Source organism: Epinephelus moara, chromosome 13 (assembly GCF_006386435.1).
Source record: "Epinephelus moara isolate mb chromosome 13, YSFRI_EMoa_1.0, whole genome shotgun sequence".
Classification (NCBI taxonomy): Eukaryota; Metazoa; Chordata; class Actinopteri; order Perciformes; family Serranidae; genus Epinephelus; species Epinephelus moara.
Genome location: NC_065518.1, coordinates 10,233,146 through 10,247,231, shown reverse-complemented (window position 1 = coordinate 10,247,231; position 14,086 = coordinate 10,233,146). Strand labels below are relative to the sequence as shown.

Sequence of the window (14,086 nt, the reverse complement as noted above, 5' to 3'; positions counted from 1 at the left end):
AAAAAAAAGTCATAGTATAGTATGTCATAAAAATTGGGGAAAAAGTCATAGTATAGTATGTCAAAAAACAAATTAGGAAAAAAGTCATAGTATAGTTTGTCAAAAAACAAATTAGGAAAAAAGTCATAGTATAGCATGTCATAAAAATTGGGAAAAAAGTCATAGTATAGTATATCATAAAAATTGGGGAAAAAAGTCATAGTATAGTATGTCATAAAAATTTTGAAAAAAAAAAATCATAGTATAGTATGTCATAATAATTGGGGGAAAAAAGTCATAGTATAGTATGTCATAAAAAATTTAGGAAAAAAATCATAGTATAGTATGTCAAAAAAAATTTAGGAAAAAAGTCATAGTATAGTATGTCATAAAAATTTGGGGAAAAAATCACAGTATAGTATGTCATAAAAAACTGAAATTGAAAAGTGTATTCAGAAAAAAGATGTCTTGTGCAAACCAGACATTGTCACACTCCTTTCTCTCGCAAAAGTTATTTCCTGCTTCTCTTATCAACATCTGATCATTTCATGTGTAGCACTCAGAATCGTCAGAGCAGGGAGATTCCCACTTAAGACAACACAACAACACGCACTGCGGCATGCGAGGAACGCGGACACATTCAACAAGCTGAAATGTTAAAATATTTCAGTGTAACAATGTTTTTAAGGTCACAGGAGCATCTCACAAAGACCTACATACATCTTTTTACTCAGCTTCTTATTCTGAATGATTGGTTAGTAATGCATACTTAAGGTATGAAAATGCAAGGGCTTTTTTTAAGAATAGAAAACTAAAACTAAACATGCTAAAAACATTAGCATATTGTATTTGTGGGGAAAATGTGTCCAGATAAAGACAAGTGTTTGTCTGTGAATGCTGCGAGTTATAGTGAAGCTGATTTGTGTACTTGTGTTTTAAATTGTCTCTATTAAGCCATGTTTAATGTGTGTTTAATGTGTGTTTAGAATCAACTAAACTTTACAGCACTTCACAGAAACCTCCGCCGCTGACTAGTGTTTTGGAGGTGTAACTGCAGAGTGACACAGACACACCACCGCACAAGTATAAATCCAAATTAAGGCAGCGGTAGACCAGCAGCTCCAGTGTTCAGTGAGGTAAAATTAGTGCTTTTGTCAGTGGAGTCTTTGACGAGAGCATAGCTAAGTTTCACTTTTACTTCAGTCCCGTGTCAGAAAGGTTGGTCTGTTTGTGAAGCACTGAGCACACGACTGGATAAACAGGACTTTGATTACACTGTACAAGTTGTGTGAGAGTCTGTAAACAGATAAATGTTTTCTTTGTGTGTTGCTACAACGACGAGGATAAAAATCACAGACTGCACCAAACAAAAAGGCTCACACATTTGAAGTCATTTTAAAAACTCTCCACGTCGTCCTTTAATTTACAAAGATAATAACACATAGACACTGTACAGTTAGCTTTGAACGCTGCTGTAAACTCTCTCTTGAAATCTGTTATTAAGGCTCCTGAAGGGATTGTAATTCTTCACCACACCCGTCTGTTCTCCACCACAGTCTCTATTTCTACCATATACATGCAGGATGTACCTGTAGAGAAGTGTGTGCAGTAGTAGCAGTAGTTTTTTTTTTTTTTGAAATGCTTGTCGTTAATAAAACTAAAGAAACAGAAATCCACAGTGTGATGACGTCAGGTGTTAAAATAAACTAACGGAGTAACAGTTGAGCAGGTAAACCACAGGATCTGGCGTTTAAAATGAAGATTTACCCGCTGAATTCACCACACACATCCTCTCCTGTGTGTGTGTGTGTGTGTGTGTGTGTGTGTGTGAGTCACTTCCTGGGACACGCTGATAGTGGAGGTGAAACTGACGAATCCCAGCATGCTGCTGGTACATGAGTGTCCCGTCTGCACGAGCGGGCGGACCTCCACCGAGACCTTCAACCTCGGGACCGTAGAAAACCGAAGCCTCCTGCTGAGCACACACACAAAAACAGAGATGTTCAGGAAGGGCGTGATGTGAAGGCTGAAAGAACAAAACGCTGTAATGTTTATTGCTGGCAGCCAATCAGAGACGAGGATTTACCCTACAGTTCCCTCAGTGTTTATCCCTTTCTTTTAAAACTTAATTTTTATTTCGTTTTCATCAACAACACAGTGTATACATTTCCTTTTTTCCCAGCTGTATGTCACATTTATACACGTTATACTCAGTAATTACAGAAACGTTAAATTTAAACAGCGCAGGCATCCACTCTGACGTCTTAACCCACTGTTTTGGAAAAGCAACATTTAAACAGAAAAATAAAAATAAGTATTGATATTTTATTCAAATCTTTAAATGTGAACTTAAAACCAAACAATTCAGCTCAGCATTTGACAAATAATAATTTATATACATTATTTACATTATTTTATTTACTTACTTTGTTTTATTTATATTGTCATATTTTATCTGTTTAATTTCATCAAATATATATATATTTTTTTAAATTTATTTTTTTGGGCATTTTGCCTTTAATGCACAGGACAGGTAAGCATGAGGGGGGGGAGAGAGAGAGAGAGGAGTGACATGCAGCAGAGGGCCACAGGCTGGATTTGAACCCGGGCCGCTGCGGCAACAGCCTTGTACATGGGGCGCCTGCTCTACCACTAAGCCACCGACGCCCCATCAAATATTTTATTATTATTCTTAAATGTATTATATATTTTTTTTATCCCTCTTACTGACTTTATCTGTCTTTGTTTCGTATTCTTAATATATTTTTGTATTTTTTTAAATCTTAAGTTTAAAGGTACAGTACGTGTTCTCTCACTGAAGCTCAAAATGTCACTTTCAGCAGACAAACATGAGCCATGGTCGTAACCTACAGTCATATTCAGCTGATGCTGTGTCACAAGAGGTCTGATTTTTGATTTGATTCATTGCTTTCAAACATTTAAAAAAAAAAAAAATACAAAATAGAATATATTGCAGGAAAAAAACCTACAAAACAGACAAACTAGAGATCATGACCAGACTTACAATAAGAAATATAAATTAACATTTCATGTCCGTAAAGGAGCAGGAAGAAGCAACATGCCTGTCTTGTCCTGCCCCCCCCAACCCAATCCCAAACTATAGTTCAATGTATGAAACCACAGTGGGATATTATAGTTTCACCACTAGAGGGCAGGCAGCTCCATCACACCCAGGATTCACCATGCGGCTGTGTGTGTGTGTGTGTGTGTGTGTGTGTGTGTGTGTGTGTGTGTGTGTGTGTGTGTGTGTCATCAGCTGTATTTTAACCCTGCTGACCCTCAGGAGCGCGTTCAACATGTTTGGAGAGCGTCCAACCTGTTGTCACTAGTTTCTAACAATAGACAGCCTGCGCTGCCGATAAGGACTTTTGCTTTTTTGTTACTCTTTCAACCGGCAAAGCTATTGTTGGAGGGACGTGTTTTGTTTTTTCCTCTGCCAGGGAAAAAAAAAAAAGAGATAAGCGGTAAAGTACACAGATCACAACAACAGGCCGACACGAAACAAGTGAGAGTGAACAAAGCTGAGAGAGAGCCAGCAGTTATTCTGTGTGTTTACATGAATGTTAGAAACAAAAATACAGGAATTAAAGAATCGACAGGCCTGAATAAAAGACGTGGCAAATAATGATGATAACCATATACTTTAAGATATGACAAATTAGTAAAAATATTATTAATTTAAGAAAATCGAATTGCAAAAAAATGAGTGATATAGTTTGCTTTAAATATTCAGTAAAAACTAAAATGATCTCATTTCTTTAGTTTGTGAACAACAACAGTGACTCAGAGTGAGATTCAGATTCTGTATACAATATTAATAGGTACAGGTGATTTCCTTCTTTTAGTAAAATCCTAAATGATTGTTTTTTTTCCACCTGGACCTTTAAGCTCTGCCATTTCTCCTCTAATCATCACGCTGTAACCTGTGACAGGCTGTTATGATACCACAGCTATCACACACTCATAAATGGAGTTTTTGTCGAGCTGCGAGCGTCACGTAGGTTTACATTACCAAAGGTTTATGACAAAATCACTTGACGACACCAACTCATCGAGAGAGGAGAGGGAGAGACGCTGTGCTGCTGCCAGAGGAGCCGCTGAATGAGTTCCCTCTGAGCGGTAAGTCACTAAAAGAGTCTGAGAAGTCCGGGGCTGTTCATAAAACATTCAGGACACCACAGTTTATTCCACACTACTGAAGCTACTCCTCTTTCTGGAACCATCGCAGAGTCTGTAATAATTTCACTTTCAGCCATGCTTGTTGTTGCCATGGGAAACAGTATGACGTCAATATGTCAACAAGCCAAAGCCAAGTATCACGATGTGAATTTTTCATACAATATTAAAAATTGTATCAGTATCATCATGAACAAGATGATATGTAATACTGTAGAGAGTTGATGTATTAGATAGCTTGTATCATATTTAGTCATTTCAATTTAAATCTAGTTGTTTTAACCTGAATTTTAAAGCTTGACAAGGAACAGGGACTATATCCATACTTCTTTAAATGTTACAATGTGCCTCTGTATTTTACCCAATGAATAAATAAAACTGAACAAAAATCAAAAACATGCCACTAAGGTTCAGATGTGATAATTTTTCAGGCCAATAACTAAAAAGAAAAGCTGTTTAAAAACTACTTCACTTACAGTCAGTATCAAAGCTCACCCCTCTGGACATTTAAAGGTATGTTAACGGTTGTACAACAGAAATGAAACACAAGCCTTTTCACCTCTCAGACGTGCTCTCTCAGAGTTTAGGAACATGTAAATAAAAGAAAACAACTCACTCCCACCTTCAGGATGTATAACAAGTGCAGAAACAGATCCGTAAAGGATGAAGCCGTTATTATTCTGCATTTTTCTGATTGACAATAAATCTCTTGAAAAGACCAAAAAAACAATGTTAGTCAGTTCCTCAGGACTTTCTGACTTCCCCATCCTGTCTGTGGCTCTCAGCCCCAAATCCCACCGGCTCCTGCTGAAGGAATAAATCTTTGAAAACGGGTCACAGAATTCAAAATTCATTTGTTTGGGACCATTGTCACTGCTGCCATTAAAGGTCCAGCATGTAGGATTTGGTGATGTGTAACAGTGACGTTACAGAACACATATTGACGTTTGATCATGGACTTTCCACGTCCAGATACGACATGCAAGGTACCCTGGGTGTGTTGGCAGTTGACGTTCTGGGACACCATGTCAAGTTCTGCCTGTTACATGCATTGTCTTCTTTCAAAATACACTTCACAGGAAATTTAACGTTTACATACAGTCTCTTTCAAAATAAAAGCACTACGTCAGTACAACAACGCAAATTGACTTTTTTTTCACAACAAAAACACATGGTTGGGTTCAGGAAAAAAAAACAGGGTTTGGCTTTAGAATCTTACGGGACGCAAACACCGCTCTGTCGGGTGAAAGTCAGTGTTTGTTGGGCCCATGCACCACCCCTGCCACCCATCGACTCAGATATTCACCGCCTTAACTTTTGTCCTTCACCCGCAGCGTATCCCCCTGACACCACTGTGCCCCGATAAACCATAACGGCAACCGGCCGCATATCATACCGACGTTAAAGGACGCCTTTTTCGTTGGTTTTTGACTCCGCAAGTCACTGCCCAAGTGCTAGATTTCAACAACTTCCGAGGCTCAAAAGACGCAATGGAATGGTGCCATCTAAACTCAGGGGCAGCGTCCGAAGTCGTTCACTCATTCGTTCACTCATTCGTTACTCCCTGCTCACTATGTGGGGAGTTTAATGTAGAGGACTATTTAGTGAGCTCATCTGTAACATGAAAAACAATTTCGGACACTACTCAGGTTATTTTCTCGGCGCCGATAAATTACGTGGTTACTGTCACACAATTGGCTGGTGAAGCATCCATAACAAATTCTGACGTGCATATCTGTGATAAAAACATGAATTTATACTGGGTTTAATTTTCCTAAATCAATAAATAGCATTACAGAGTATTCTGTGACTGTGTGTGTTGTGATGCTGCTCTGCTCACATTAAACATAAGCCTGTTAATAACGTTACCCTGTCAGAAGGCAAGAGGACAGAGAGCAGCGCAATTACAAACTATCCCGCTAATGTTAGCAATTTTCTGTTTAATCTTTGTTGTGCTGAAGGTTGTTTTACCATCAGTCATGTAATAACTTGTGAATTTAATGTATAACGTTATGCATTCAGCCATTACAGCACAAATCAGAGCTGGTAGCAACTCAGCTCGCTAACGTTAGCTAGCTTTATTAGCCCTACTCTGTACAGTAAGGCAGAATTTATACTTCTGCCTCGAATCGATGCTGTGTCGACGCAGACCCTACGCTGTAGCCTGATGTGCTGTGTTGAAATTGTCTCTATTGAGCTGTGTTTAATGTGTGTTTAATGTGTGTTTGGAATCAACTAATCTTTACAGCACTTCACAGAAACCTCCACCACCAACTAGTGTTTTGGAGGTGTAACTGCAGAGTGACACAAACACACCACCGCACAAGTATAAATGCTCACAACGTTGTAGGCCACGGTGTAGGGTCTGCCGCACAAGTATAAATCCACCCTAACTGTGAAGCACTAAAGAAGATCAGTCCCCGATTTATTTTTATCTCTTCGTAAACCAATAACCTCGCATTACATTGACAGTTTACTACACAGCAAAGAAAACTGTTGAAACAAACTTCAACATGTCATTATCCGTCTCCGTGTCCAATAAAGTCCATCTGAACCTTTGGCACGACGCATGATGGGATGTCTTGCTTGGTTAGTGACCATCGGTTGTACACTACTTTTCACGTGCATTGTGGGATGCCTTGAGTCCACTATACAGGGTATAATAATTCCCACTATACATTCAGACAGCACTACAAAATGGCGAACTCTTTTAAACCATAATTCTTATTTAGTTTTCTTTAGAGGGGCTACAGAGTGGAGCTGTTACGGTTGAAACACATACGTTATATTATTTAATGAATCATAAGTGTTGAATCATAGGCAACTGGACTTGATTTTCTTCAAGATGTTTCACCTCTCATCCAAGAGGCTTCTTTAGTCCTAACAGACTGGTGCAGAGTCGCAGGCTTTAAACCCTGTGAGGGTGTGAACCTTTACAGAGTCTTTGAGGTCACATGTGAGCTGAGGTCTGTGTCCTTAACGACTCTGAAACTCAGAGCTGTCATGTGCTACGACACAGGACTGAGAATGTTCACCAACGTTATTTAATTAATATATATAAAACAATAGAAGGTTTATCAGTACATAAACAGCATTCCCGGCTTATTGGAAACCAGGAAGTGAGACAGGAGTCCTCGGGATATAGCGAACCCCATTTATGCCTGATCGAATTATGTTTTTGTAGAAATCTGACAGTGGGACACATCTGTAAGTGCCAAAATTTTTAGTACAAAAATATAATTGAAAACAAAGATGATTATAGCGGTACATTTTCACACTGATGTCATCAGTACACACTGTCAGTTTTAGAATTTGAAGACTTTTAAAACCTTTTTTAATGGTTGGAATTTGTGAATTCTTGTCTGGGACGATGGTGTTTTCTGTCACGGGGCAAGCTTAGAAGTTCAAAGAATGAAAGCAGATCAAAATATTTTATAAATCATAATTATTTCATACATATAAATCCTTTAAAATTAATGTTCCACCCCGGGGAGTTAGTGTGCTGATCATTTATCATTTTTATTATTATTTTTTGGTCGGGTTATTTAGACATCAAATGAGCCTTAAAGGAACCCAATGTGCCTCTACATGAACACACTGTTCAGATTAACTCTGATAAGATTTTTGATCACATGTCAAGGCTGTTTGTTTCTCACAGTATCACTGACACCAAAGAGTCTTTTCTGTCGTTATCTAAATATGTTGACAGTTCAACACGATTTGTAGCCTGAGGTTACGGCGGACTCTCACAGGACAAACCTCTCCCGTTCTCTGTGTTTGTGTCATCGTGCCGGTAAAACGAGGATTTCCGCGAGTCTTCTCAATGGTTTCCAACAATAGGCCTGGATGTGCTGCTGCTCACATCTTTGTCTGAGAGGTATTATTCTCACATTCACTGCGTGCATACTTATGAGTAATACTCCAGTGCTGAAAGATGATCTATTTACGAGTGTTTCCCTCTGGCAGCAGATCACTCACTTTTTTTTTCTTCCTCAACTCTGTCCAGGTAGCGATAAGACGCCACCCATTTACCGTCATTATCCAGCCTGTGACATTTCCTGTTCTCAGAAACTACAAAAAAACCCCTCAATCTTCTGCTGAGATCTTGACAGGTTTCCTTTTTGGCTCATTCAGTTTACTGAATGTACACATCTTCCTTTCTTTGACTGTCTCCCTGCAGTTTAAACATCTGCTTTCCTAAAAAATGTAACTTTCTCTCTCCAGAAATGTTCACTGACTCTGTTTCAGGGTCGATGAACCCTCTGGCTTCACCTCGCCAAGTCCTGACAGGACTCATGGTAACGCAGACCACACTGTCAGATCATCACCATAACACGGCGCTGACTCACTTCTTGACAGGAGTGAATCAGCCGACATGCTGTCCCCGCTCTCACTCTGCTGATTTGGGCTGCTGGGAAGATGAGGATGGGACCTACGATTTGGGACTCGCCACAATGACTGCAGGCATTTCTAAGAAGCCACAGCCTGTTTTACTGCGTGTGTGTGTGTGAGATAGAGTTTCTGTACAGTACGTTCACAGCTGTGTTTTGTCAACTCAGCTAAAAATAGACAAAATCTGAATTAAAAAAAATGGAAATAATGCATAAATGTAAAACATTCTTTAGATGAAAATTCAGGTTTGTTACAACTTGGGTTTTATTTTTCTTGTTTACAATAACTGTAAAACCAAAGTAAGTAAGTATGTTACTAAAGTAACATATCAGAAATAACGAGAAGACTAATTTGCATTGTACGTTGGAATCTAGTAAGTCAGCCTCTACAATAACACTGAACTCTTCAAAGTAATGATGACACAGCAAATGTGCTACAACAAAAAGCGGGAGTCAACCAGCTTGTAAAAGTTTAGCCAGATTTTTTAACCACTTCTTTTGGAGAAAAACTAGAAATACTGCCCCACCCTGCAGTTGTATGTCTCCGTACGTCAGAAGAGTTTCTCCTACAGTTAACATCCACTTCAACCTGGCAGCATCTACACAATCGCTGTTTCAGGATTAGTGTCATCAATTCAGTATCTGATGGCCACAAAGGTGTTTGATGCAGAACAATATGATGTCACAGTGATGCTGACCTTTGACATTTTTGATATATATTGTCATCACTTCATCATTTTATCATATTGGACATTTGTGTGAAATGTTGTCATAATTTATGCAAGTATTTGTGAGTTAAGGCCAAAAACATGTTTTGTGAGGTCACAATGACCTTGGTCTTCTATCACCAAATTCAAATCAGCATATTCTTCCATCCGAGCAATTCCCTTGATGTGTTCTTGAGATATCGCAAGATATCATAACAGATATCACAAGACTGAGATGAATGCAGGGTCACAGTGACCTTAACCTTTAACCACCAAAATATTGTGGATATTGTGTTCACAAGAATTAGACTAACAAGGTCGCAATGACCTTGACCTTTGACCATTAAATTCTAATCAGTTCATTGTGAGTTCAAGTGAACATTTGTGCCAAATTTGAAGAAATTCTGTCAAGGTTTTCGGATATTGTGTTCGCGAGAATGAGACTGACAAGGTCACAGTATATTGACCTTTGACCACCAAAATCTCATCGGTTCAACTGCGTCAAATGTATAGAAATCCCCTCAAGGTTTTCTTGAGATATCTTGTTCACAAGAATGAGACAGATGAGGTTACATTGACCTTGATCTTTGACCTATGACCACCAAATTCTAATGAGCTCATCCTTGACCCAAAGTGACGTTTGTGCCAAATTTGAAGAAATTCCCTCAAGGTATTCTGAACATATCGCATTCCTGAGAATGAGATGGATACAAGGTGACGGTGACCATGCCCTCTGACCACCAGTTCGTTGGTGAGCCTAAGTAAACATTTGTGACAAATTGGAAAAATTCCCTCAAGGTGTTCAGATATTGTGTTCACAAGAATGAGACTGTCAAGGTCACAGTGACCTGGACCTTTGACCATCAACCACCAAAATCTCATCGGTTCATTGTTGAGCCTTAGTGGACATTTGCGCCAAATCAGTGAGGTTACACTGACCTTGATCTTTGACCTATGACCATTAAATTTTAATGAGCTCATCCTTGACTCAAAGTGGACGTTTGTGCCAAATCTGAAGAGATTCCACTGAGGTGTTCTGAGCTGAGAGGAACTCCAGTGGTGGGTGATATTTATTTCATTTGATCAATTGTTAACATTAAATAAATGTTACTGACTTTTTCTTACCTCTAAAAAGAAAATAAGTTTTAATTAACAGAAATGATCCTTTATAAAATAAACATTAGTAAATTTCATATGTAATGTGTGTGTGTGTGTGTGTGTGTGTGTGTGTGTGTAACCACCTGGTGGCATCTCAGAAGAAGTTCTTGATGAGGGGTGTGACTAGTTTCACCCACAGCTTGACGTGGCGGTCTGGCTGCTCAAACGTAGAATCAGACACCTCTGTGGAGCGCTGGTACAACATCTCCTGCTCCTGAGACGTACACAGTTTAACACACAGGTGTGTATTCAGTAAAGACTTACACAGTCATTCATCATCATTTCTGCTTGTGGTTAACCCACCTCCTGCAGCTGGCTCTGCAGCTCCTCGTTCTCCGTTACTATAGCGATTTGGGCCTCCAGGTCACGGTGAACCGAGCGGTAACCGAAATTAGGGGAGCCAATTAGAGTGAGGCAAGGCCGATCCTGCCCCTGGAGGTAATACCACAGACCTGAGAGGAGAGAAAAAGTGGAGTGAGCCAGCGAGGAGGTAATGCTTCAGAGAGCCGTCTCCAGCAGGGATTTCTGTCGGCGCAGACCACAACTAAAAAGGAAGCACATGCAGAAATCCCCAGCGTCGATCCAAAACCCCAAAGCATGAGAGAGAGAGTGAGTGTACATCCTAGTCCCGAGGCTACGACAGAATGACTGTACAAGCCCTCTTCTCGCACGCTACATACCGCTGTGACCACGAGAAGAACAGCAGAGCAGGGAGAGTGTTTTATTATTCTCACTGAGCCAAACAAAACTAGTCTGGATGCTGAGTCTTGGTTTAGATCGTAATCTCAGGCTAACCACGCTGATGTGGGAGTTCGTGCTGAAACTATTGGTCAAAAACAGAAAGTTAAAGGGATAGTTCAGATTTTTTGAAGTGGGTTTGGATAAGGTACTTATCCCTAGTCAGAGCATTACCTACAGCAGATACTAGTTGGTACGCTCTTAGTTTAAAGAAGCAGACAGGAGTACTGCCACAGAAGCTAAGTAATATACTGCTGTGGATGGGGGCAGCAACAAAACGTATTTTAGCCACCTAAAAAAATCTGCCTAAGTTTAAGTGTACCTACATTGAGAATATTTTCGCTTTACCTTGCTGTCAGACAGCCTGTTCCTTTGCCTGCCCTAGATTTTCTCAAAGGTAGAACTTAGGCGGTAAATTCATACTTGTGCGGCAGACCCTACGCCGTAGCCTGCGCCGTTGTGAGCATTTATACTTGTGCGGTGGTGTGTCTGTGTCAGTCTGCAGTTACACCTCCAAAACACTAGTTGGCGGCGGGGTTTCTGTGAAGTGCTGTAAAGTTTAGTTGATTCAAAACACACATTAAACACACATTAAACATGGCTTAATAGAGACAATGTCAAACACAAGTACACATATCAGCTTCACTATAACTCACAGCATTCACAGACAAACACTTGTCTTTATCTGGACACATTTTCCCCACAAATACAACATGCTAACGTTATTAGCACAAGCCTATGGCATTTTACATTGTATAAATTAGCCTAGCGACGAGCGGGGATTTCCTCTGCTCATATGAAGCCAGGATAAATCACACACAAGACTTAAAATGCTATTTTTGTGGAGGCTTTATTGTCTTCACAATTTATTGTTTCTTATCTGTGAAATTAAAGTAAATAAAAGCTTTGTTTCCACTGAGGGAAATGGTTTCAGTACACAGGAGGTCTGCATCGCTGCGATATATAGTTACATTTCTGGGGAGGTGCACATCAGGCTACGGCGCATGTACAGCATTGATTCAACGCAGAAGTATAGATTCTGCCTAACAGCGCAGAATCGACTTCTGTGTAAAAGGGACCACTAGCAGGATGGGAGGGGTTTGACGTTTGAGGACTTGTTATGTGTGGGACCCACCACTGGATATTTAAAAAGCAGCTAGCAGCAGTTAGTGGCAGCCAAAAATGTCGCAAACTGGGAGGCAATGCGGTCCGGGAGCTCTTTACGTTGCGAGACGCTAAATGATTGTTGTTGCCATGTTAATACCATTGTTACTGATTATAAAGTGCCACCCTACATGTTATGTGTCACACATTTTGTGAACCGTTACTGGCTACTCAAACAACCACATCTCTTCTGTAAATACTAGATGCTCTCTGTGACTGTGTACACAGTGAAGAGAATTTCATAATATATATGCTGTCTGTTTTACTGATCACCTGCCTGAGGAATGAGGGGGACGTGACCTTGATTTATCGAAGAAGTAACTGACAGAAGAAACACTCTTGTACACTTGTGACAAACCCAGAGCCAAGTCTGGCAGTTTTTGGCGTTGCCCGCGCTGTTGCTTTCTCATTGCTCATAGCTAAGGTTGATTAGAGCGTTCACACTGGGAGGCTCATAACGGTGTTTTGATACGCTTCTGTTTTTAATGCAATGGTTATATATACCTATTTAAAAGAGGGTACAGACACCGTCACTGCTCTAACTATCTTTAGCATATTTTCAGCTGTGATTTTTGTAGAAGAAGTTCGACATTTTGGGAAGTTAGCTCAAGACAAGACATCTCAACAGACTTCAGTATGAGAAAAATTGATGCCTGTAACTGATAACCACAACTTCGGTCAACTACTTAAAGTCTTTATTCTATTAATTCATTTTAGCATGTGAGTTTGTTGGGTTTTGGCTTTTTTAAATCAAAATTATTTACAATATTAAAAACGTGTGTTCTTATTATTTATTGTTATTTATTTTATTTTTTTATTATTATTATTTTTTCCACTCCTGGTGTGCTGGCTGGGTAAGATGTTGCCATATAGTATCAATTATAATGTGTAAATGTTTAAAATCCGGATAAAATCATCTGAATAAAAAGTACTGACAGCAGAATGTGATTGTTAGTAGCAGCCGTAGTGGGATACAGACAGGTATGTGTGCTTCTGTTTCAGCCCACCTTTGGCGTGGAAGGTCCACTGTGATCTGTGGTACTCGTGCAGGTGTATTCTCTCCTGCTGGCCCAGCTGGCACACCTGGTTATAAAACTGTCTGGCGATGTGGATGTAAGCTGCGGGGATCGCTCCGGCGACGCCCTTGGCTCCGAAGAACCCGTTGACCTCGGGGGAGGCGGTGAGGATGCGGTAGCTGGCTCCGGCCCCGAGCACCAGCCGCATGTATGCCCGGGTCAGGTTGAAGTAACCCGATGTTAGAAACACAGTGGAGTCCGGCCCGGCGTCTGTCAGCAGGCGCTGGAGGTTCAATAACAAACACAAAGTGAAGAAAGACGTGCTTCTATTTCCTGACGTGGTGAAATATAAAACTGGTTGCTACGTTATGACACAGCGGGTTATTAGTGTTTAACTGCTGCTGTTTACATAAAGCTCATTATTCAGTGGAGCTGAAATCTATCAGGAGGATCTGTCACATTTATCTTAATAAATGTAACAATGAGACAACATGCTGTTTATTAGACTTCTTTCCGCATGTTTGCCCATGTCTGATTATTTTGTCTTAAATAATTACTTGATGACCAGTTCTTATTATTATTATCTTATCTTACTATATAATGACGAAAACTCTGTCTGTGTGTCTGTTCCACGTTTTTCTCCTCACTGACTTGGTCAATCCATGTGAAATTTGGCACAGTGGTAGAGGGTCATGGGAGGATGTGAATGAAGCAATATTACATCAATTGGCCAAAG

At 40.0% G+C, this 14,086-nt stretch overlaps 1 protein-coding gene across 2 annotated transcripts in view; it reads right to left on the bottom strand.

Moving 5' to 3' along the window:
* Positions 1-1,357: 1,357 nt before the first annotated feature.
* The window catches only part of LOC126399826 (CDP-diacylglycerol--glycerol-3-phosphate 3-phosphatidyltransferase, mitochondrial), a 42,005-nt gene continuing 29,276 nt past the window's right edge, over positions 1,358-14,086 (bottom strand). The window contains exons 8-11 of one of the 2 annotated variants that reach the window (XM_050060112.1): positions 13,342-13,633; positions 10,736-10,884; positions 10,516-10,646; positions 1,358-1,954 (exon numbers count right to left, since the gene is read on the bottom strand). In XM_050060112.1, the coding sequence (XP_049916069.1) occupies positions 10,527-10,646; positions 10,736-10,884; positions 13,342-13,633 (561 nt within the window). In that variant the 3' untranslated portion in view covers positions 1,358-1,954; positions 10,516-10,526. The remainder of the gene's footprint in view (positions 1,955-10,515; positions 10,647-10,735; positions 10,885-13,341; positions 13,634-14,086) is intronic. The other variant, XM_050060113.1, reaches the window with a different exon arrangement.